Raw genomic sequence first — 22,973 nt, 5'->3', positions numbered from 1 at the left:
AACATGATATTCAGATGCGTCTACTCGTTGATCATGATGGCATCTTTCACTATGTGACTCCGTTATTTTTTTTGTTATTAAACACTCTCTCTCCCTAAGTGAGTTAAATGATCTCTAGTTTACTTTCTTCTTTTTCTTTTTTTCTTTGTGTGTGTATGAACCCTTGTTAATTATGGCATGTTTCATATAGAGGCTAGTGTTCTGGTCCAAAATGGTTCACAAACTCTATCATCACTGTCCGATAGCTAAAACCGCATATTCGTACTTCTCTGCCGTTGTAAATCCTTATCTTTGTATTTATAAAAGCTAAGATTGCTCTTGGTAAAAACAAAAGTTAATGGAGTGCACAAATCCTATATTTGCACATTTTTGGATGGTCGAATAGTCAACTATGAGGGTTTGCCCTTACAGGCGACCATTTACCTCTCGGCCATGTTTGAGCCCCCAACGGCGATCATAAATACACTCCCAAGAGGAGGTTTAATTAATTGATGGAGCTCAGGTTCTGTTCAATGAGATATATAGAGATTTGAATGTTGTACCGGATGTAGTTGTTTATACTTCTTTTATTCATAAGTGGACATCGAAATTCAGGCCGGTTGAATGAGGCAAAGATACTCTTTGACGAGATAGTTACTAGAGGAAATGCAAAGACATATTATTGTATTGTATGATTCATGGACACTGCCTACATGGTGAAGCAAGAAGACATTTTGATGAAATGAAAGATTGAGGGATTTCACCCAATGTGATAACTTTTACTATCTTAATAGTTCACATTGTAAAGATAGGATCGCGGAAGATGCTTGGAGCTATTTCAATTGGTGGACAAGATAAACATTAAACTGTTTGAGTCGATGGTGGCCAGGGGCTTTGAGCAAAATGAGTTTAACTACACTGTGTTGATCAAGTGGCGGCAGTAGTTTAATATTCGAAAAATGGATCATTTGTCCAAATATTTTTAAAACATGGTTCAAATGGACAGTAAAAATTAGTATGGGTGAAATGGACACCAAAAAAATAGCAAAGATGAAACTGGATTCATCCTGACTTAAACTTAAAAAATAGCAAGGATGAAACTGGATGCATCCTGATGTAAATTAAAAATAAAAAAAAGTATTTGAAAATGTGTAGGATGAAACTGTTTACATCCTGGCTATTTTTACAGTTTTGTCCATTTAAAAAGTATCAAAATGTAAATGTCCTTTTCACCAAGGAATTGCTGATTTTGGTCTTTTTAACCAATTTTGTGTTTAAAATTTTCTTTCCAAAATAAATCTTGGATAAGGAAACAAAATTTTCCTATTCCTAATTCCTAAAACCGAAACACACAAGTCTCCGATTGAGTGTAGACTGATAAGTTTATGTAATACTAAACTTTTGGCTAACAGATTCATGGAAATGTTAGAAAAGTTCATTTCACCTATTTCACCTATTTAATATGCCTTTTTGTCTTCTGGACAAATCTCGAACAACATCATTGTTGCTCATGAAATTGTGCACTCTACGAAGAAAAGTAACAATAACAGCCAAAATGTTTCTGACAATGAAGTTTTTTTGGAGGCTGCAAACTCCGTGTCAAGAAGTGAGTTTGGCAAGCAAATTAACTCTTCAAATGAAGATACTGATGATGCGTCATCACGTACAAGTGGTAGTGCGAGAAGTAATATTAATGCATCCGGTGATTATTCAAAGGTGGCTAAAGGTATGTCGGATAAATTTAATACCCTTTATGGCAAACTTAAAAACTCCGGTCACCCTCCGGGTATTGTATTCACCGAACAAGAAAAAGATTTTGTTACAAACACAATCTTAGATCATGCTAATGCTTTTAAAGATGAGCTCTCGGCGGGAGAAAAGGAAGGATCTTGATTGCTCCTGTTTTAAGGTTTGGTTTGTACGGGGTTGCAATAAATTTAAATGTTTAACATAATTTCTTGGAATGTTAATGGTTTTAACGAGCCTAATAAATGATCGAAGTTAAAAAACTCTTGTGCAACGGTGGAAGCCTACAATTCTTATGATTCAAGAGACCAAGCTTAGTGCTTGTAACGATAAGATTGTGCGTCAATGTTGGGGTGCGACTCCGTGCAAGTGGATTGCTTTAAATTCTGATGGAAGATCGGGCGGAATTTTGTTGATATGGAATTCAGATTTGATTGAGGTTGATGACTTTCTTGAAGGAACTTTTACTATAAGTATCCCTTGTCGAATTTGTAGGATAACTTCCGTTGGGTCTTAATTGGTGTTTATGGTCCTTGCAATGTGAACGAAAAAAATTTTTTCGTATGGAGCTAGCTACCTTGCATGGTTATTGGAATGGAATGCCTTTGTGTTTCGGTGGAGACTTCAACGATATAAGATACATGGTGGAGAGGAGGGGTTGTCGTAGAGCTTCGAATTCAATGAAATTCTTTGATGACCTATGTAATGAGTTGGATCTTGTCTACTTACCTCTTTCCGGTGCGAAGTATACTTGGAGTAGGCCACCTAATAAGAAGAGAAAAATTGACCGTTTTCTTTTCTCGTCGGATTGGGAAGATCATTTTCCAAATATCAACTTCAAGCGACTTGCAAGACCTTTTTCGGATCATTTTCCCATTGAGTTATGCTCAAAGGATTCGGATTGGGGTGCTTTCCCTTTTCGATTTCAATTAGATTAGCTAGAAGGAACTAACATAATTTCTTTAATGAAAGAATGGTGGGAATATTTTTCTTTTGTAGGCACGGCGGGTGAATGTTTTTCAAAGAAGTTACATGCTTTGAAGGAGAAATTGAAGGTGTGGAATCGAGACGTCTTTGGGAACATCGATAGGGCAATTGACTTGGCACTTACCAAGATGAGAGAGTTAGATGAACTAGATGATGAAAGGGGTCTTACCGAAGGTGAAGAATACATCCTTGTGACGGCTAAAATGGATTTTGATGTGGCTCATCGTCGTCAAAGCATAATGATGCGGAAAAATTCAAGAATTAGATACTTTCGAGATGGAGATAGAAAAACAAAACATTTTCATCGAGTAGTGAGGGGTCATAAAGCTTTTAACAACATCAATAACCTTCGTATCAATGGTCGATAGACCGGAAACAAAGACTTGGCACTTACCAAGATGAGAGAGTTAGATGAACTAGATGATGAAAGGGGTCTTACCGAAGGTGAAGAAGACATGCTTGTGACGGATGAAATGGAGTTTGATGTGGCTCATCGTCGTCAAAGCATAATGATGCGGATAAAATGGAGTTCAAGATGGAGATAGAAACACCAAACATTTTAATCGAGTAGTGAGGGGTCATAGAGGTTTTAACAACATCAATAATCTTCATATAAATGGTCGATAGACCGGAAACAAAGAAGAAATCAAGTTTGGTATCGCAAATCATTTTCTGTTAGCATTTAAAGAAATTTCAAACAAGCGTCCAAGAATCAAAAATATGTGTTTAAAGAGTATTGATGAGAATGCAAGCATATGGTTGGAGAGATCTTTTTGTAAGAAGAAATTAAGAATGCAATTAAAGATTTATGAATTGATCGTGCTCCGGGTCCGGATGGATTTCCTATGAAGTTCTTTCTTGTTTGTTGGGATTTTCTAAAAGAAGATTTGATGAAGGTTTTCGAAGAATTTCAATAAACAAAATATTCTTCATTCGTCATTGAAAAATAATTTTTTTGCGTTTATCCCTAAGAAGACGGGTGTAGAAGAAGTAAAAGATTTTCGGTCTATTAGTCTTATTGGGAATGTGTACAAAATCATTTCAAAAGTTTTGGTGTAGCGTTTAAAGGTATACCTTCCTACTCTAATCTCAACAACTCAATCTAGTTTTATTAAAGGAAGACAAATTCTTGATGGAATTTTGATAGCAAATGAATGTGTGGATTCTAGACTTCGTCAAAAATTATCGGGGTTGGTTTGCAAGCTTGATTTTGAAAAGGCGTTTGATAAAGTGAATTGGAATTTTTTAAATGAAGTTTTGTGCAAAATGGGGTTTGGTGGTGTTTGGAGGGCTTGGATTAGAAATTGTTTAACATTCTCGAAGTTCTCGGTTCTTGTTAATGGATCGTCTTTCGGTTATTTCGGTAGTGAAAAGGGACTTCGTCAAGGAGACCCTCTTTCTCCTTTTCTTTTTAATATTGTTTGTGAAGTCTTAAGTTGTATGTTGAGTAAAGCACAAGAACATGATCAAATCTCGGGTTTTTCTTTCAAGGAGGGGGGAACAAAAATAAATCACTTGAAATTTGCCGATGACACTATCATTTTTCTTGATTCTAAGAGAGAACAAGTTGATAACCTTCGCTACCTTCTTCTTTGTTTCGAGTTAACTTCGGGTTTGAAGATAAATTTCTTTGAAAGTAGCTTATTTGGAGTCACGGTCGAGGAGGATGTTGAAAATTATGCTAACATGCTAGGATGAAAATATGCGAGTTTGCCTAGCATATATCTTGGCTTACCTTAGGGAAACAAGGTAGGAGGCACTCAAAAATGGGGAAAAACACTTGAAATTTGTGGGAAAAGAGTTATTTCTTGGAATGGAAAACCAATAGCAACAGGAGGTAAGTTAACTCTCATCAAAAGTGTTTTAGCTAGTCTACCCATTTATTATCTATCTATTTTTCTTGCTCCTTGATCCATAACTAAGAAAATTGATAGAATTGTGAGAAATTTCTTATGGATCATGACAATAAGAAAAGAATTCACAATATTGGTTGGGAATTGTCTTCAAAACCAAAAGAAAAAGGTGGTGGTATAAGAAGAGCTAAGCAAGTGAACTCGGCTTTGCTAAAAAAATGGTGGTGGCGCTTTGGCGTGGAGAAAGATGCTTTATGGAGGAAGATCATAGCTTGAAGATTTCAATAAAAGTATTAGATTCAAGATTGGAGCGGGTAATAAAACTAGATTTTGGGATGACTCTTGGCTTGGTGCAGGATGGTTATGTGATATGTTTCCTTTGGATTATGAAGCTTCAAGGACCAAGGAGGTCGTGGTGGCTAGTATGTATGAAGTTAGGGAAGATGGTGTACGGTGAGCGTTTATGTCTAGGAAAAGATACTCTCAAACTATGAAAAAAGACATTGAAGTTGATTATCACTTTTTTTCGGATTTGATGGATGATGGAATTGTTGTAGTTCAGTCATACCTTCTTCTCGACAGCTAGCTGACCTCTCCACCGAAGGACTCGCATCTACTACCTTTTACAACTTGTCTTGTCAAATGATGCATTGTTTTCACCCTCCATCAGATTGAGGGGGAGTGTTAGCAGTATAAGTCTGTTTTCTTATTTATTCCGTGTAAAAATGTGCTATTTGTAACTTGTCTTTATCTTTATTTACTTTCTTTGTTTTACAACTTCTAGGTTAGGGGTATTTGTTATTTTTACTCTTGTTGTTTCTTTATATAGAACAATAACCTCTATAGATCTGTCAATAACATTTGCAGTTTCTTGCTTGTAGATCTTGTCGATGTTAAAAACTAATAGGTCGTATCTACATTCGAAATGCTCTATTCTGTTGAATATTTTCATAAATGTTTGCCGCTATCCGGGGGTAGGGGGTGGTAACTCCCGGATGTATTCGACCTGTATCGGTTACCAAAACGTTTTATCGATGTGTAGCTTCCCATAGGGTTTGTTTCAAGAGATACCATTAATGGATACCTGTTGAAAGCGTCTATTGAAGATAGAAAGACATCTCCGAAAGACATGAATTCCTCTTTAAATAGCGAAGGCCTTCTCCCATTTCAACACATCAAAAATCTATGTTCTCTATATAAGCATCATCAGACTCTAAATACCGTGTGTTTTTGATTGGATCAAGGGAGTACAACTCTTGAATCCAACAACGTTGTTAGGGCTTCATCATATCCTAAAAGCATTATTCATTGACTAATTGCACTCGCCAATTATTTGGGAATGGTCGAAATATTTTCTAAAAAGAATCAAAAGGCTTTGAAGCTTAGTGACACAACATTCTTTTCTGTTCTCTGAATTTCATCCTCTGAGTACCCACTTTCCAACATATTCTTCTAAACAAATATGCATTTTCTTTGACGAGCTGCTAATTTGATGTTGCATCTATTTTTTTAATGACCGCGGTTTGGCTGATCATATTAGGTGAAAGCTTTATTTGGGTTATATGCAGATCAATGTGAAGTTATCAGAACTGAATTCATTTATTTATTTTGCATGAGTTGGTTTTCCTCCTTCTTTTTGTTGGAAATAAATGGCAAAAGTTAAGAAGAGGCACATCAATGGGAAATGACGAGCTGAAAATCATGCCTAATAATAATAAAGATTGTATGTATTTTGTAGGTATCGAGGTTTTATTTGTTCACTTGAGAAGATATATTCATGTGTTGTTGCGTCAAAATCAAAAAGGAGCCATCTTCAGAGTGAAAATATTAAACGTTGGGCTAAGGAGAATCTCTAGTTGTTACCTCCTTTATGTTTCCAGGCCCTCTTTTGTCAGAATTCTTTATATTTTCAATTTTCAGGTCATATCTACTGTACTCAACTTAGTGCGGAATCAGGGAACAATTTTTTTTTTTTGTGTTAGAAACTGAGTTTTTACTTTTCGTTTTCCAGGATAAAATTCTATCTTCCTTTTCTTTCAATCAATTAGCGAATCAACTACATAAACGACCACTCAAATTTAAAATGCTGTTGGAAATCCCAACTCCCATGACTCCATCGTTCATATTGAAGCTTAGCACTGGGCCTTACACATTGCCGGAACACTCACTTTTTCTCTCAAATAAATGAAATAATGACCACTGTGACTAGGGAAAGAAACAATTTCCACGAGCTTCTGGCAAGGGATACTATGGTCATGGAAACAGTAACTAATATCATGATGGTATAAATGATCCAGACACAGTAATTAATGATGCTTGTAATCTCAGTTAAGACAACAATTTGGTTTTGTATGAATAATACTCACCCATAATACTCACCCGCTTATCGCTTCTAACCAAGGGTTTAGTCCAACTATCCGTGCAATCACTGTATGGAGTGCAATGGTGGAAACTCGGAAGTGGTTCAATCTAGGGTCATACGACTCATACCTATTGTACTCAACTTAGTGTGGAACCAGGGAACAATCTTTCTTGTTAGAAACTTAGTTTTTTTTATTGTTATTATTTTATTTTATTTCAGTATCTTTTAGTTTTACTTAAAAGCACAATCGAGAGTCGAAGAAAGAGTATCAAAATATCAGCATTAAGTTTCGTACACTTTTTTTCAAATTCTTGCTCACTCTAAGTTAAAAAAGCATGAACATAAGCCATGCATGAAAGCTTTAAAAGAAAAACGAAGACAAAAATATACACAAAATTGGTTAAAAAGACCAAAATCAACAATTCTTGGGTGAAAAGGACATTTAGATTTTAATATTGTTTAAATGGACAAAAATTTAAAAATAGTCAGGATATAAACAGTTTCATCCTATCCATTTTCAAATACTTTTTCTTATTTTTAATTTACATTAGGACGCATCCAGTTTCATCCTTGCTATTTTTTAAGTTTAAGTCAGGATGAAACTGGATTCATCCTTACTATTTTTTTGGTGTCCATTTCACCCATACAAATTTTTACTCGTCCATTTAAACCATGTTTTAAATATATTTGGACAAATGACCCACTTTCCGAAGAAAATAAGGGGAAGTTAATTATTAAACAAATCAAAGAATCTTCATAAACTTTTGTTGCATCATCTTTGCCGATCCCCAACTTTAGAAAGCATGCGCTGCTGCTGCTGCTGTCTGCTTCTCCTGATGAGTTATCTCTCTGAAAGAGGCATCTAAACTGCAACCCCAAACACTCTCAAACAGATCTTGGCTTGTCATGTTTCCTACAGGGGAGAAAGGGCCAAAAAGTTCTACACCAAAGCAAGTCTGATTAGGATATATTCTCTGCGCGAACTTTGCACTTGTATCCTCTGCCCAAACCCTCTTTAACATATCTTCAATTGTAATATCTCTAACAGGGGAGAAAGGGACAAGAAGTTTTTCACCAAAGCAAGTCTGACTAGGATATATTCTCTGCTCCAATTTTGCATTTGTTGTCGCTTCTGGCAATTCACGCATATCGGGCGCAAAGTAAGGATGCTTCAGATCCTCCATAGCTGTTGGTCTGTTTTTTGGATCCCAAGAACAAAGGGATTTAATCAGATCTATAGCCTCATGACTAGCAGATGGTATCATTGTAGAAATACCATATGGATGTACTTGAGGAAACTTGTAACCACACCAATTGGCAAGTTGTATTCCTTCTGCCCACGACTCATAAGTTGGACTTCCGATTACACTGCAAATCTTATACAGCTGATCTGCTCGATTCTTACCAGGAAAAAGAGGACGAAACGAATACAGTTCGGCCATTATAGCCCCAACTGCCCACATATCAACAGCAGAGGTATACGAAACCGAGTTTAACAGCACTTCAGGTGCGCGGTACATCCGTGTAGTAACATAATCTGAACACGGTGATTTAGAATCAATTTCCCTAGCTTGACCAAAATCCGCGATCTTTATTGAATCTCCATCTCTAGCGACCAGCAAGTTATCTGGTTTTAGATCTCGATGCATATATCCACCAGGACGATGCATCTGTGCAAGAGCTAGCAAGATTTGACGAGACCAGTGTCGTATCTGAGACTCCGAAAAAAGGCCTATCCTGTTCTCCAATAACCCGTTTAGTAACTCAGCATCCGTACAAAGATTGATCTTATCATGCATAAGGCGATACAGAGTAGATTCTTCGTAATCAAAGACCAAATATAACACCTGATTGTCAAAGATGAGTTTTCTGAGTCCGACGATATTCGGATCCCCATAGAGTTTAACCAATGCCTTGACTTCTGGAAGTTCAAGGCATTCTTCCAAGGACGAATATAATTTCTTCATCTCCTTTATTGCTACAATTTCAGAACCATCAGCACTTAGATTATCTATAGCTTTCCATACGTATCCGAAGGTTCCTTCGCCAACTTTATCAGTCAGAGTATAACTACAATACTCCATGCTTATACCAAATCGTCGAAGAAAAACTTAATACGAACTTCAATTTTTCTTCTTCTCTTTACCTGAAACGGCTTCAATGAATTTACTTATCTGATGAAACATGAAAGAAAAGGAAAAAACTGATGAAACTCTTTATTTCAAGAAGCGGATCAAGAAACAATGAAAACTGGGATACAAGAGCTATATGCATGCGCCCATTTATATATAAGGGAAAAAAAAACTTATAGAGCTACTAGGAAACAGTGTTCGAGTCTATCTGGGTAATGTTTCCAGGCGGTACATAGCGTAATTCCAAATTTTGATATTTTGGAGAGAATACGGAAACACAAATACGGAAATTTGACCAGAATTAATAGTCGGTTCCTAGTTTTGACTTTTTTCGAACCCAAAACTCAAGTAAACTGTAAACCTAGTTCCAAGGTCAGAGTAGGTTGCGCTGTTCTGTTAATTGATGAAGCTCTGGTTCTCGTCAATGAAATACATAGATATTTGAATGTTGTATGATTCGGATGTAGTTTTTTACACTTATATTTTGCAATTCAGGCTGCTTGAATGCGGCAAAGAGACTCCTGGACGAGATGGTTAATTAGTAAAGGAAATGTAACCACATATAGTTGTATCATTCATGGCCACTGCCTACATGGTCAACATGATATTCAGATGCGTCTACTCGTTGATCATGATGGCATCTTTCACTATGTGACTCCGTTAATTTTTTTGTTATTAAACACTCTCTCTCCCTAAGTGAGTTAAACGATCTCTAGTTTACTTTTTTCTTTTTTTCTTTGTGTGTGTATGAACCCTTGTTAATTATGGCATGTTTCATATAGAGGCTAGTGTTCTGGTCCAAAATGGTTCACAAACTCTATCATCACTGTCCGATAGCTAAAACCGCATATTCGTACTTCTCTGCCGTTGTAAATCCTTATCTTTGTATTTATAAAAGCTAAGATTGCTCTTGGTAAAAACAAAAGTTAATGGAGTGCACAAATCCTATATTTGCACATTTTTGGATGGTCGAATAGTCAACTATGAGGGTTTGCCCTTACAGGCGACCATTTACCTCTCGGCCATGTTTGAGCCCCCAACGGCGATCATAAATACACTCCCAAGAGGAGGTTTAATTAATTGATGGAGCTCAGGTTCTGTTCAATGAGATATATAGAGATTTGAATGTTGTACCGGATGTAGTTGTTTATACTTCTTTTATTCATAAGTGGACATCGAAATTCAGGCCGGTTGAATGAGGCAAAGATACTCTTTGACGAGATAGTTACTAGAGGAAATGCAAAGACATATTATTGTATTGTATGATTCATGGACACTGCCTACATGGTGAAGCAAGAAGACATTTTGATGAAATGAAAGATTGAGGGATTTCACCCAATGTGATAACTTTTACTATCTTAATAGTTCACATTGTAAAGATAGGATCGCGGAAGATGCTTGGAGCTATTTCAATTGGTGGACAAGATAAACATTAAACTGTTTGAGTCGATGGTGGCCAGGGGCTTTGAGCAAAATGAGTTTAACTACACTGTGTTGATCAAGTGGCGGCAGTAGTTTAATATTCGAAAAATGGATCATTTGTCCAAATATTTTTAAAACATGGTTCAAATGGACAGTAAAAATTAGTATGGGTGAAATGGACACCAAAAAAATAGCAAAGATGAAACTGGATTCATCCTGACTTAAACTTAAAAAATAGCAAGGATGAAACTGGATGCATCCTGATGTAAATTAAAAATAAAAAAAAGTATTTGAAAATGTGTAGGATGAAACTGTTTACATCCTGGCTATTTTTACAGTTTTGTCCATTTAAAAAGTATCAAAATGTAAATGTCCTTTTCACCAAGGAATTGCTGATTTTGGTCTTTTTAACCAATTTTGTGTTTAAAATTTTCTTTCCAAAATAAATCTTGGATAAGGAAACAAAATTTTCCTATTCCTAATTCCTAAAACCGAAACACACAAGTCTCCGATTGAGTGTAGACTGATAAGTTTATGTAATACTAAACTTTTGGCTAACAGATTCATGGAAATGTTAGAAAAGTTCATTTCACCTATTTCACCTATTTAATATGCCTTTTTGTCTTCTGGACAAATCTCGAACAACATCATTGTTGCTCATGAAATTGTGCACTCTACGAAGAAAAGTAACAATAACAGCCAAAATGTTTCTGACAATGAAGTTTTTTTGGAGGCTGCAAACTCCGTGTCAAGAAGTGAGTTTGGCAAGCAAATTAACTCTTCAAATGAAGATACTGATGATGCGTCATCACGTACAAGTGGTAGTGCGAGAAGTAATATTAATGCATCCGGTGATTATTCAAAGGTGGCTAAAGGTATGTCGGATAAATTTAATACCCTCTATGGCAAACTTAAAAACTCCGGTCACCCTCCGGGTATTGTATTCACCGAACAAGAAAAAGATTTTGTTACAAACACAATCTTAGATCATGCTAATGCTTTTAAAGATGAGCTCTCGGCGGGAGAAAAGGAAGGATCTTGATTGCTCCTGTTTTAAGGTTTGGTTTGTACGGGGTTGCAATAAATTTAAATGTTTAACATAATTTCTTGGAATGTTAATGGTTTTAACGAGCCTAATAAATGATCGAAGTTAAAAAACTCTTGTGCAACGGTGGAAGCCTACAATTCTTATGATTCAAGAGACCAAGCTTAGTGCTTGTAACGATAAGATTGTGCGTCAATGTTGGGGTGCGACTCCGTGCAAGTGGATTGCTTTAAATTCTGATGGAAGATCGGGCGGAATTTTGTTGATATGGAATTCAGATTTGATTGAGGTTGATGACTTTCTTGAAGGAACTTTTACTATAAGTATCCCTTGTCGAATTTGTAGGATAACTTCCGTTGGGTCTTAATTGGTGTTTATGGTCCTTGCAATGTGAACGAAAAAAAAATTTTCGTACGGAGCTAGCTACCTTGCATGGTTATTGGAATGGAATGCCTTTGTGTTTCGGTGGAGACTTCAACGATATAAGATACATGGTGGAGAGGAGGGGTTGTCGTAGAGCTTCGAATTCAATGAAATTCTTTGATGACCTATGTAATGAGTTGGATCTTGTCTACTTACCTCTTTCCGGTGCGAAGTATACTTGGAGTAGGCCACCTAATAAGAAGAGAAAAATTGACCGTTTTCTTTTCTCGTCGGATTGGGAAGATCATTTTCCAAATATCAACTTCAAGCGACTTGCAAGACCTTTTTCGGATCATTTTCCCATTGAGTTATGCTCAAAGGATTCGGATTGGGGTGCTTGCCCTTTTCGATTTCAATTAGATTAGCTAGAAGGAACTAACATAATTTCTTTAATGAAAGAATGGTGGGAATATTTTTCTTTTGTAGGCACGGCGGGTGAATGTTTTTCAAAGAAGTTACATGCTTTGAAGGAGAAATTGAAGGTGTGGAATCGAGACGTCTTTGGGAACATCGATAGGGCAATTGACTTGGCACTTACCAAGATGAGAGAGTTAGATGAACTAGATGATGAAAGGGGTCTTACCGAAGGTGAAGAATACATGCTTGTGACGGCTAAAATGGATTTTGATGTGGCTCATCGTCGTCAAAGCATAATGATGCGGAAAAATTCAAGAATTAGATACTTTCGAGATGGAGATAGAAAAACAAAACATTTTCATCGAGTAGTGAGGGGTCATAAAGCTTTTAACAACATCAATAACCTTCGTATCAATGGTCGATAGACCGGAAACAAAGACTTGGCACTTACCAAGATGAGAGAGTTAGATGAACTAGATGATGAAAGGGGTCTTACCGAAGGTGAAGAAGACATGCTTGTGACGGATGAAATGGAGTTTGATGTGGCTCATCGTCGTCAAAGCATAATGATGCGGATAAAATGGAGTTCAAGATGGAGATAGAAACACCAAACATTTTAATCGAGTAGTGAGGGGTCATAGAGGTTTTAACAACATCAATAATCTTCATATAAATGGTCGATAGACCGGAAACAAAGAAGAAATCAAGTTTGGTATCGCAAATCATTTTCTGTTAGCATTTAAAGAAATTTCAAACAAGCGTCCAAGAATCAAAAATATGTGTTTAAAGAGTATTGATGAGAATGCAAGCATATGGTTGGAGAGATCTTTTTGTAAGAAGAAATTAAGAATGCAATTAAAGATTTATGAATTGATCGTGCTCCGGGTCCGGATGGATTTCCTATGAAGTTCTTTCTTGTTTGTTGGGATTTTCTAAAAGAAGATTTGATGAAGATTTTCGAAGAATTTCAATAAACAAAATATTCTTCATTCGTCATTGAAAAATAATTTTTTTGCGTTTATCCCTAAGAAGACGGGTGTAGAAGAAGTAAAAGATTTTCGGTCTATTAGTCTTATTGGGAATGTGTACAAAATCATTTCAAAAGTTTTGGTGTAGCGTTTAAAGGTATACCTTCCTACTCTAATCTCAACAACTCAATCTAGTTTTATTAAAGGAAGACAAATTCTTGATGGAATTTTGATAGCAAATGAATGTGTGGATTCTAGACTTCGTCAAAAATTATCGGGGTTGGTTTGCAAGCTTGATTTTGAAAAGGCGTTTGATAAAGTGAATTGGAATTTTTTAAATGAAGTTTTGTGCAAAATGGGGTTTGGTGGTGTTTGGAGGGCTTGGATTAGAAATTGTTTAACATTCTCGAAGTTCTCGGTTCTTGTTAATGGATCGTCTTTCGGTTATTTCGGTAGTGAAAAGGGACTTCGTCAAGGAGACCCTCTTTCTCCTTTTCTTTTTAATATTGTTTGTGAAGTCTTAAGTTGTATGTTGAGTAAAGCACAAGAACATGATCAAATCTCGGGTTTTTCTTTCAAGGAGGGGGGAACAAAAATAAATCACTTGAAATTTGCCGATGACACTATCATTTTTCTTGATTCTAAGAGAGAACAAGTTGATAACCTTCGCTACCTTCTTCTTTGTTTCGAGTTAACTTCGGGTTTGAAGATAAATTTCTTTGAAACTAGCTTATTTGGAGTCACGGTCGAGGAGGATGTTGAAAATTATGCTAACATGCTAGGATGAAAATATGCGAGTTTGCCTAGCATATATCTTGGCTTACCTTAGGGAAACAAGGTAGGAGGCACTCAAAAATGGGGAAAAACACTTGAAATTTGTGGGAAAAGAGTTATTTCTTGGAATGGAAAACCAATAGCAACAGGAGGTAAGTTAACTCTCATCAAAAGTGTTTTAGCTAGTCTACCCATTTATTATCTCTCTATTTTTCTTGCTCCTTGATCCATAACTAAGAAAATTGATAGAATTGTGAGAAATTTCTTATGGATTATGACAATAAGAAAAGAATTCACAATATTGGTTGGGAATTGTCTTCAAAACCAAAAGAAAAAGGTGGTGGTATAAGAAGAGCTAAGCAAGTGAACTCGGCTTTGCTAAAAAAATGGTGGTGGCGCTTTGGCGTGGAGAAAGATGCTTTATGGAGGAAGATCATAGCTTGAAGATTTCAATAAAAGTATTAGATTCAAGATTGGAGCGGGTAAGAAAACTAGATTTTGGGATGACTCTTGGCTTGGTGCAGGATGGTTATGTGATATGTTTCCTTTGGATTATGAAGCTTCAAGGACCAAGGAGGTCGTGGTGGCTAGTATGTATGAAGTTAGGGAAGATGGTGTACGGTGAGCGTTTATGTCTAGGAAAAGATACTCTCAAACTATGAAAAAAGACATTGAAGTTGATTATCACTTTTTTTCGGATTTGATGGATGATGGAATTGTTGTAGTTCAGTCATACCTTCTTCTCGACAGCTAGCTGACCTCTCCACCGAAGGACTCGCATCTACTACCTTTTACAACTTGTCTTGTCAAATGATGCATTGTTTTCACCCTCCATCAGATTGAGGGGGAGTGTTAGCAGTATAAGTCTGTTTTCTTATTTATTCCGTGTAAAAATGTGCTATTTGTAACTTGTCTTTATCTTTATTTACTTTCTTTGTTTTACAACTTCTAGGTTAGGGGTATTTGTTATTTTTACTCTTGTTGTTTCTTTATATAGAACAATAACCTCTATAGATCTGTCAATAACATTTGCAGTTTCTTGCTTGTAGATCTTGTCGATGTTAAAAACTAATAGGTCGTATCTACATTCGAAATGCTCTATTCTGTTGAATATTTTCATAAATGTTTGCCGCTATCCGGGGGTAGGGGGTGGTAACTCCCGGATGTATTCGACCTGTATCGGTTACCAAAACGTTTTATCGATGTGTAGCTTCCCATAGGGTTTGTTTCAAGAGATACCATTAATGGATACCTGTTGAAAGCGTCTATTGAAGATAGAAAGACATCTCCGAAAGACATGAATTCCTCTTTAAATAGCGAAGGCCTTCTCCCATTTCAACACATCAAAAATCTATGTTCTCTATATAAGCATCATCAGACTCTAAATACCGTGTGTTTTTGATTGGATCAAGGGAGTACAACTCTTGAATCCAACAACGTTGTTAGGGCTTCATCATATCCTAAAAGCATTATTCATTGACTAATTGCACTCGCCAATTATTTGGGAATGGTCGAAATATTTTCTAAAAAGAATCAAAAGGCTTTGAAGCTTAGTGACACAACATTCTTTTCTGTTCTCTGAATTTCATCCTCTGAGTACCCACTTTCCAACATATTCTTCTAAACAATTATGCATTTTCTTTGACGAGCTGCTGATTTGATGTTGCATCTATTTTTTTAATGACCGCGGTTTGGCTGATCATATTAGGTGAAAGCTTTATTTGGGTTATATGCAGATCAATGTGAAGTTATCAGAACTGAATTCATTTATTTATTTTGCATGAGTTGGTTTTCCTCCTTGTTTTTGTTGGAAATAAATGGCAAAAGTTAAGAAGAGGCACATCAATGGGAAATGACGAGCTGAAAATCATGCCTAATAATAATAAAGATTGTATGTATTTTGTAGGTATCGAGGTTTTATTTGTTCACTTGAGAAGATATATTCATGTGTTGTTGCGTCAAAATCAAAAAGGAGCCATCTTCAGAGTGAAAATATTAAACGTTGGGCTAAGGAGAATCTCTAGTTGTTACCTCCTTTATGTTTCCAGGCCCTCTTTTGTCAGAATTCTTTATATTTTCAATTTTCAGGTCATATCTACTGTACTCAACTTAGTGCGGAATCAGGGAACAATCTTTTTTTTGTGTTAGAAACTGAGTTTTTACTTTTCGTTTTCCAGGATAAAATTCTATCTTCCTTTTCTTTCAATCAATTAGCGAATCAACTACATAAACGACCACTCAAATTTAAAATGCTGTTGGAAATCCCAACTCCCATGACTCCATCGTTCATATTGAAGCTTAGCACTGGGCCTTACACATTGCCGGAACACTCACTTTTTCTCTCAAATAAATGAAATAATGACCACTGTGACTAGGGAAAGAAACAATTTCCACGAGCTTCTGGCAAGGGATACTATGGTCATGGAAACAGTAACTAATATCATGATGGTATAAATGATCCAGACACAGTAATTAATGATGCTTGTAATCTCAGTTAAGACAACAATTTGGTTTTGTATGAATAATACTCACCCATAATACTCACCCGCTTATCGCTTCTAACCAAGGGTTTAGTCCAACTATCCGTGCAATCACTGTATGGAGTGCAATGGTGGAAACTCGGAAGTGGTTCAATCTAGGGTCATACGACTCATACCTATTGTACTCAGCTTAGTGTGGAACCAGGGAACAATCTTTCTTGTTAGAAACTTAGTTTTTTTTATTGTTATTATTTTATTTTATTTCAGTATCTTTTAGTTTTACTTAAAAGCACAATCGAGAGTCGAAGAAAGAGTATCAAAATATCAGCATTAAGTTTCGTACACTTTTTTTCAAATTCTTGCTCACTCTAAGTTAAAAAAGCATGAACATAAGCCATGCATGAAAGCTTTAAAAGAAAAACGAAGACAAAAATATACACAAAATTGGTTAAAAAGACCAAAATCAACAATTCTTGGGTGAAAAGGACATTTAGATTTTAATATTGTTTAAATGGACAAAAATTTAAAAATAGTCAGGATATAAACAGTTTCATCCTATCCATTTTCAAATACTTTTTCTTATTTTTAATTTACATTAGGACGCATCCAGTTTCATCCTTGCTATTTTTTAAGTTTAAGTCAGGATGAAACTGGATTCATCCTTACTATTTTTTTGGTGTCCATTTCACCCATACAAATTTTTACTCGTCCATTTAAACCATGTTTTAAATATATTTGGACAAATGACCCACTTTCCGAAGAAAATAAGGGGAAGTTAATTATTAAACAAATCAAAGAATCTTCATAAACTTTTGTTGCATCATCTTTGCCGATCCCCAACTTTAGAAAGCATGCGCTGCTGCTGCTGCTGTCTGCTTCTCCTGATGAGTTATCTCTCTGAAAGAGGCATCTAAACTGCAACCCCAAACACTCTCAAACAGATCTTGGCTTGTCATGTTTCCTACAGGGGAGAAAGGGCCAAAAAGTTCTACACCAAAGCAAGTCTGATTAGGATATATTCTCTGCGCGAACTTTGCACTTGTATCCTCTGCCCAAACCCTCTTTAACATATCTTCAATTGTAATATCTCTAACAGGGGAGAAAGGGACAAGAAGTTTTTCACCAAAGCAAGTCTGACTAGGATATATTCTCTGCTCCAATTTTGCATTTGTTGTCGCTTCTGGCAATTCACGCATATCGGGCGCAAAGTAAGGATGCTTCAGATCCTCCATAGCTGTTGGTCTGTTTTTTGGATCCCAAGAACAAAGGGATTTAATCAGATCTATAGCCTCATGACTAGCAGATGGTATCATTGTAGAAATACCATATGGATGTACTTGAGGAAACTTGTAACCACACCAATTGGCAAGTTGTATTCCTTCTGCCCACGACTCATAAGTTGGACTTCTGATTACACTGCAAATCTTATACAGCTGATCTGCTCGATTCTTACCAGGAAAAAGAGGACGAAACGAATACAGTTCGGCCATTATAGCCCCAACTGCCCACATATCAACAGCAGAGGTATACGAAACCGAGTTTAACAGCACTTCAGGTGCGCGGTACATCCGTGTAGTAACATAATCTGAACACGGTGATTTAGAATCAATTTCCCTAGCTTGACCAAAATCCGCGATCTTTATTGAATCTCCATCTCTAGCGACCAGCAAGTTATCTGGTTTTAGATCTCGATGCATATATCCACCAGGACGATGCATCTGTGCAAGAGCTAGCAAGATTTGACGAGACCAGCGTCGTATCTGAGACTCCGAAAAAAGGCCTATCCTGTTCTCCAATAACCCGTTTAGTAACTCAGCATCCGTACAAAGATTGATCTTATCATGCATAAGGCGATACAGAGTAGATTCTTCGTAATCAAAGACCAAATATAACACCTGATTGTCAAAGATGAGTTTTCTGAGTCCGACGATATTCGGATCCCCATAGAGTTTAACCAATGCCTTGACTTCTGGAAGTTCAAGGCATTCTTCCAAGGACGAATATAATTTCTTCATCTCCTTTATTGTTACAATTTCAGAACCATCAGCACTTAGATTATCTATAGCTTTCCATACGTATCCGAAGGTTCCTTCGCCAACTTTATCAGTCAGAGTATAACTACAATACTCCATGCTTATACCAAATCGTCGAAGAAAAACTTAATACGAACTTCAATTTTTCTTCTTCTCTTTACCTGAAACGGCTTCAATGAATTTACTTATCTGATGAAACATGAAAGAAAAGGAAAAAACTGATGAAACTCTTTATTTCAAGAAGCGGATCAAGAAACAATGAAAACTGGGATACAAGAGCTATATGCATGCGCCCATGTATATATAAGGGAAAAAAAAACTTATAGAGCTACTAGGAAACAGTGTTCGAGTCTATCTGGGTAATGTTTCCAGGCGGTACATAGCGTAATTCCAAATTTTGATATTTTGGAGAGAATACGGAAACACAAATACGGAAATTTGACCAGAATTAATAGTCGGTTCCTAGTTTTGACTTTTTTCGAACCCAAAACTCAAGTAAACTGTAAACCTAGTTCCAAGGTCAGAGTAGGTTGTGCTGTTCTGTTAATTGATGAAGCTCTGGTTCTCGTCAATGAAATACATAGATATTTGAATGTTGTATGATTCGGATGTAGTTGTTTACACTTATATTTTGCAATTCAGGCTGCTTGAATGCGGCAAAGAGACTCCTGGACGAGATGGTTAATTAGTAAAGGAAATGTAACCACATATAGTTGTATCATTCATGGCCACTGCCTACATGGTCAACATGATATTCAGATGCGTCTACTCGTTGATCATGATGGCATCTTTCACTATGTGACTCCGTTATTTTTTTTGTTATTAAACACTCTCTCTCCCTAAGTGAGTTAAATGATCTCTAGTTTACTTTCTTCTTTTTCTTTTTTTCTTTGTGTGTGTATGAACCCTTGTTAATTATGGCATGTTTCATATAGAGGCTAGTGTTCTGGTCCAAAATGGTTCACAAACTCTATCATCACTGTCCGATAGCTAAAACCGCATATTCGTACTTCTCTGCCGTTGTAAATCCTTATCTTTGTATTTATAAAAGCTAAGATTGCTCTTGGTAAAAACAAAAGTTAATGGAGTGCACAAATCCTATATTTGCACATTTTTGGATGGTCGAATAGTCAACTATGAGGGTTTGCCCTTACAGGCGACCATTTACCTCTCGGCCATGTTTGAGCCCCCAACGGCGATCATAAATACACTCCCAAGAGGAGGTTTAATTAATTGATGGAGCTCAGGTTCTGTTCAATGAGATATATAGAGATTTGAATGTTGTACCGGATGTAGTTGTTTATACTTCTTTTATTCATAAGTGGACTTCGAAATTCAGGCCGGTTGAATGAGGCAAAGATACTCTTTGACGAGATAGTTACTAGAGGAAATGCAAAGACATATTATTGTATTGTATGATTCATGGACACTGCCTACATGGTGAAGCAAGAAGACATTTTGATGAAATGAAAGATTGAGGGATTTCACCCAATGTGATAACTTTTACTATCTTAATAGTTCACATTGTAAAGATAGGATCGCGGAAGATGCTTGGAGCTATTTCAATTGGTGGACAAGATAAACATTAAACTGTTTGAGTCGATGGTGGCCAGGGGCTTTGAGCAAAATGAGTTTAACTACACTGTGTTGATCAAGTGGCGGCAGTAGTTTAATATTCGAAAAATGGATCATTTGTCCAAATATTTTTAAAACATGGTTCAAATGGACAGTAAAAATTAGTATGGGTGAAATGGACACCAAAAAAATAGCAAAGATGAAACTGGATTCATCCTGACTTAAACTTAAAAAATAGCAAGGATGAAACTGGATGCATCCTGATGTAAATTAAAAATAAAAAAAAGTATTTGAAAATGTGTAGGATGAAACTGTTTACATCCTGGCTATTTTTACAGTTTTGTCCATTTAAAAAGTATCAAAATGTAAATGTCCTTTTCACCAAGGAATTGCTGATTTTGGTCTTTTTAACCAATTTTGTGTTTAAAATTTTCTTTCCAAAATAAATCTTGGATAAGGAAACAAAATTTTCCTATTCCTAATTCCTAAAACCGAAACACACAAGTCTCCGATTGAGTGTAGACTGATAAGTTTATGTAATACTAAACTTTTGGCTAACAGATTCATGGAAATGTTAGAAAAGTTCATTTCACCTATTTCACCTATTTAATATGCCTTTTTGTCTTCTGGACAAATCTCGAACAACATCATTGTTGCTCATGAAATTGTGCACTCTACGAAGAAAAGTAACAATAACAGCCAAAATGTTTCTGACAATGAAGTTTTTTTGGAGGCTGCAAACTCCGTGTCAAGAAGTGAGTTTGGCAAGCAAATTAACTCTTCAAATGAAGATACTGATGATGCGTCATCACGTACAAGTGGTAGTGCGAGAAGTAATATTAATGCATCCGGTGATTATTCAAAGGTGGCTAAAGGTATGTCGGATAAATTTAATACCCTCTATGGCAAACTTAAAAACTCCGGTCACCCTCCGGGTATTGTATTCACCGAACAAGAAAAAGATTTTGTTACAAACACAATCTTAGATCATGCTAATGCTTTTAAAGATGAGCTCTCGGCGGGAGAAAAGGAAGGATCTTGATTGCTCCTGTTTTAAGGTTTGGTTTGTACGGGGTTGCAATAAATTTAAATGTTTAACATAATTTCTTGGAATGTTAATGGTTTTAACGAGCCTAATAAATGATCGAAGTTAAAAAACTCTTGTGCAACGGTGGAAGCCTACAATTCTTATGATTCAAGAGACCAAGCTTAGTGCTTGTAACGATAAGATTGTGCGTCAATGTTGGGGTGCGACTCCGTGCAAGTGGATTGCTTTAAATTCTGATGGAAGATCGGGCGGAATTTTGTTGATATGGAATTCAGATTTGATTGAGGTTGATGACTTTCTTGAAGGAACTTTTACTATAAGTATCCCTTGTCGAATTTGTAGGATAACTTCCGTTGGGTCTTAATTGGTGTTTATGGTCCTTGCAATGTGAACGAAAAAAAAATTTTCGTACGGAGCTAGCTACCTTGCATGGTTATTGGAATGGAATGCCTTTGTGTTTCGGTGGAGACTTCAACGATATAAGATACATGGTGGAGAGGAGGGGTTGTCGTAGAGCTTCGAATTCAATGAAATTCTTTGATGACCTATGTAATGAGTTGGATCTTGTCTACTTACCTCTTTCCGGTGCGAAGTATACTTGGAGTAGGCCACCTAATAAGAAGAGAAAAATTGACCGTTTTCTTTTCTCGTCGGATTGGGAAGATCATTTTCCAAATATCAACTTCAAGCGACTTGCAAGACCTTTTTCGGATCATTTTCCCATTGAGTTATGCTCAAAGGATTCGGATTGGGGTGCTTGCCCTTTTCGATTTCAATTAGATTAGCTAGAAGGAACTAACATAATTTCTTTAATGAAAGAATGGTGGGAATATTTTTCTTTTGTAGGCACGGCGGGTGAATGTTTTTCAAAGAAGTTACATGCTTTGAAGGAGAAATTGAAGGTGTGGAATCGAGACGTCTTTGGGAACATCGATAGGGCAATTGACTTGGCACTTACCAAGATGAGAGAGTTAGATGAACTAGATGATGAAAGGGGTCTTACCGAAGGTGAAGAATACATGCTTGTGACGGCTAAAATGGATTTTGATGTGGCTCATCGTCGTCAAAGCATAATGATGCGGAAAAATTCAAGAATTAGATACTTTCGAGATGGAGATAGAAAAACAAAACATTTTCATCGAGTAGTGAGGGGTCATAAAGCTTTTAACAACATCAATAACCTTCGTATCAATGGTCGATAGACCGGAAACAAAGACTTGGCACTTACCAAGATGAGAGAGTTAGATGAACTAGATGATGAAAGGGGTCTTACCGAAGGTGAAGAAGACATGCTTGTGACGGATGAAATGGAGTTTGATGTGGCTCATCGTCGTCAAAGCATAATGATGCGGATAAAATGGAGTTCAAGATGGAGATAGAAACACCAAACATTTTAATCGAGTAGTGAGGGGTCATAGAGGTTTTAACAACATCAATAATCTTCATATAAATGGTCGATAGACCGGAAACAAAGAAGAAATCAAGTTTGGTATCGCAAATCATTTTCTGTTAGCATTTAAAGAAATTTCAAACAAGCGTCCAAGAATCAAAAATATGTGTTTAAAGAGTATTGATGAGAATGCAAGCATATGGTTGGAGAGATCTTTTTGTAAGAAGAAATTAAGAATGCAATTAAAGATTTATGAATTGATCGTGCTCCGGGTCCGGATGGATTTCCTATGAAGTTCTTTCTTGTTTGTTGGGATTTTCTAAAAGAAGATTTGATGAAGGTTTTCGAAGAATTTCAATAAACAAAATATTCTTCATTCGTCATTGAAAAATAATTTTT

At 36.4% G+C, this 22,973-nt stretch overlaps 5 protein-coding genes across 5 annotated transcripts; 3 read left to right on the top strand and 2 right to left on the bottom strand.

The window, feature by feature from the left end:
- The first annotated feature begins 2,288 nt into the window (after nucleotides 1–2,288).
- Nucleotides 2,289–3,080, top strand: LOC113362325. The gene is made up of 2 exons (XM_026605197.1): nucleotides 2,289–2,631; nucleotides 2,725–3,080. Exons 1-2 carry the CDS (start codon nucleotides 2,289–2,291, stop codon nucleotides 3,078–3,080), a joined length of 699 nt encoding a protein of 232 aa, XP_026460982.1.
- A 4,641-nt stretch (nucleotides 3,081–7,721) lies between these two features.
- LOC113362309 (cyclin-dependent kinase F-4-like) lies at nucleotides 7,722–9,011 on the bottom strand. The gene has a single exon (XM_026605196.1). The coding sequence runs from the start codon at nucleotides 9,009–9,011 to the stop codon at nucleotides 7,722–7,724; it is 1,290 nt and encodes a 429-aa protein (XP_026460981.1).
- A 3,006-nt stretch (nucleotides 9,012–12,017) lies between these two features.
- On the top strand, nucleotides 12,018–12,731 carry LOC113362293. The gene is made up of 2 exons (XM_026605195.1): nucleotides 12,018–12,282; nucleotides 12,376–12,731. Exons 1-2 carry the CDS (start codon nucleotides 12,018–12,020, stop codon nucleotides 12,729–12,731), a joined length of 621 nt encoding a protein of 206 aa, XP_026460980.1.
- Nucleotides 12,732–17,370: 4,639 nt separating this feature from the next.
- Nucleotides 17,371–18,660, bottom strand: LOC113362276 (cyclin-dependent kinase F-4-like). The gene has a single exon (XM_026605194.1). The coding sequence runs from the start codon at nucleotides 18,658–18,660 to the stop codon at nucleotides 17,371–17,373; it is 1,290 nt and encodes a 429-aa protein (XP_026460979.1).
- Nucleotides 18,661–21,672: 3,012 nt separating this feature from the next.
- LOC113362266 lies at nucleotides 21,673–22,386 on the top strand. Its single transcript, XM_026605192.1, has 2 exons — nucleotides 21,673–21,937; nucleotides 22,031–22,386. Exons 1-2 carry the CDS (start codon nucleotides 21,673–21,675, stop codon nucleotides 22,384–22,386), a joined length of 621 nt encoding a protein of 206 aa, XP_026460977.1.
- Nucleotides 22,387–22,973: the final 587 nt, after the last annotated feature.

The sequence above is a fragment of the Papaver somniferum genome, chromosome 1, assembly GCF_003573695.1.
Source record: "Papaver somniferum cultivar HN1 chromosome 1, ASM357369v1, whole genome shotgun sequence".
Taxonomy (NCBI): domain Eukaryota; kingdom Viridiplantae; phylum Streptophyta; class Magnoliopsida; order Ranunculales; family Papaveraceae; genus Papaver; species Papaver somniferum.
This window is presented reverse-complemented; position numbering and strand designations above follow the sequence as displayed.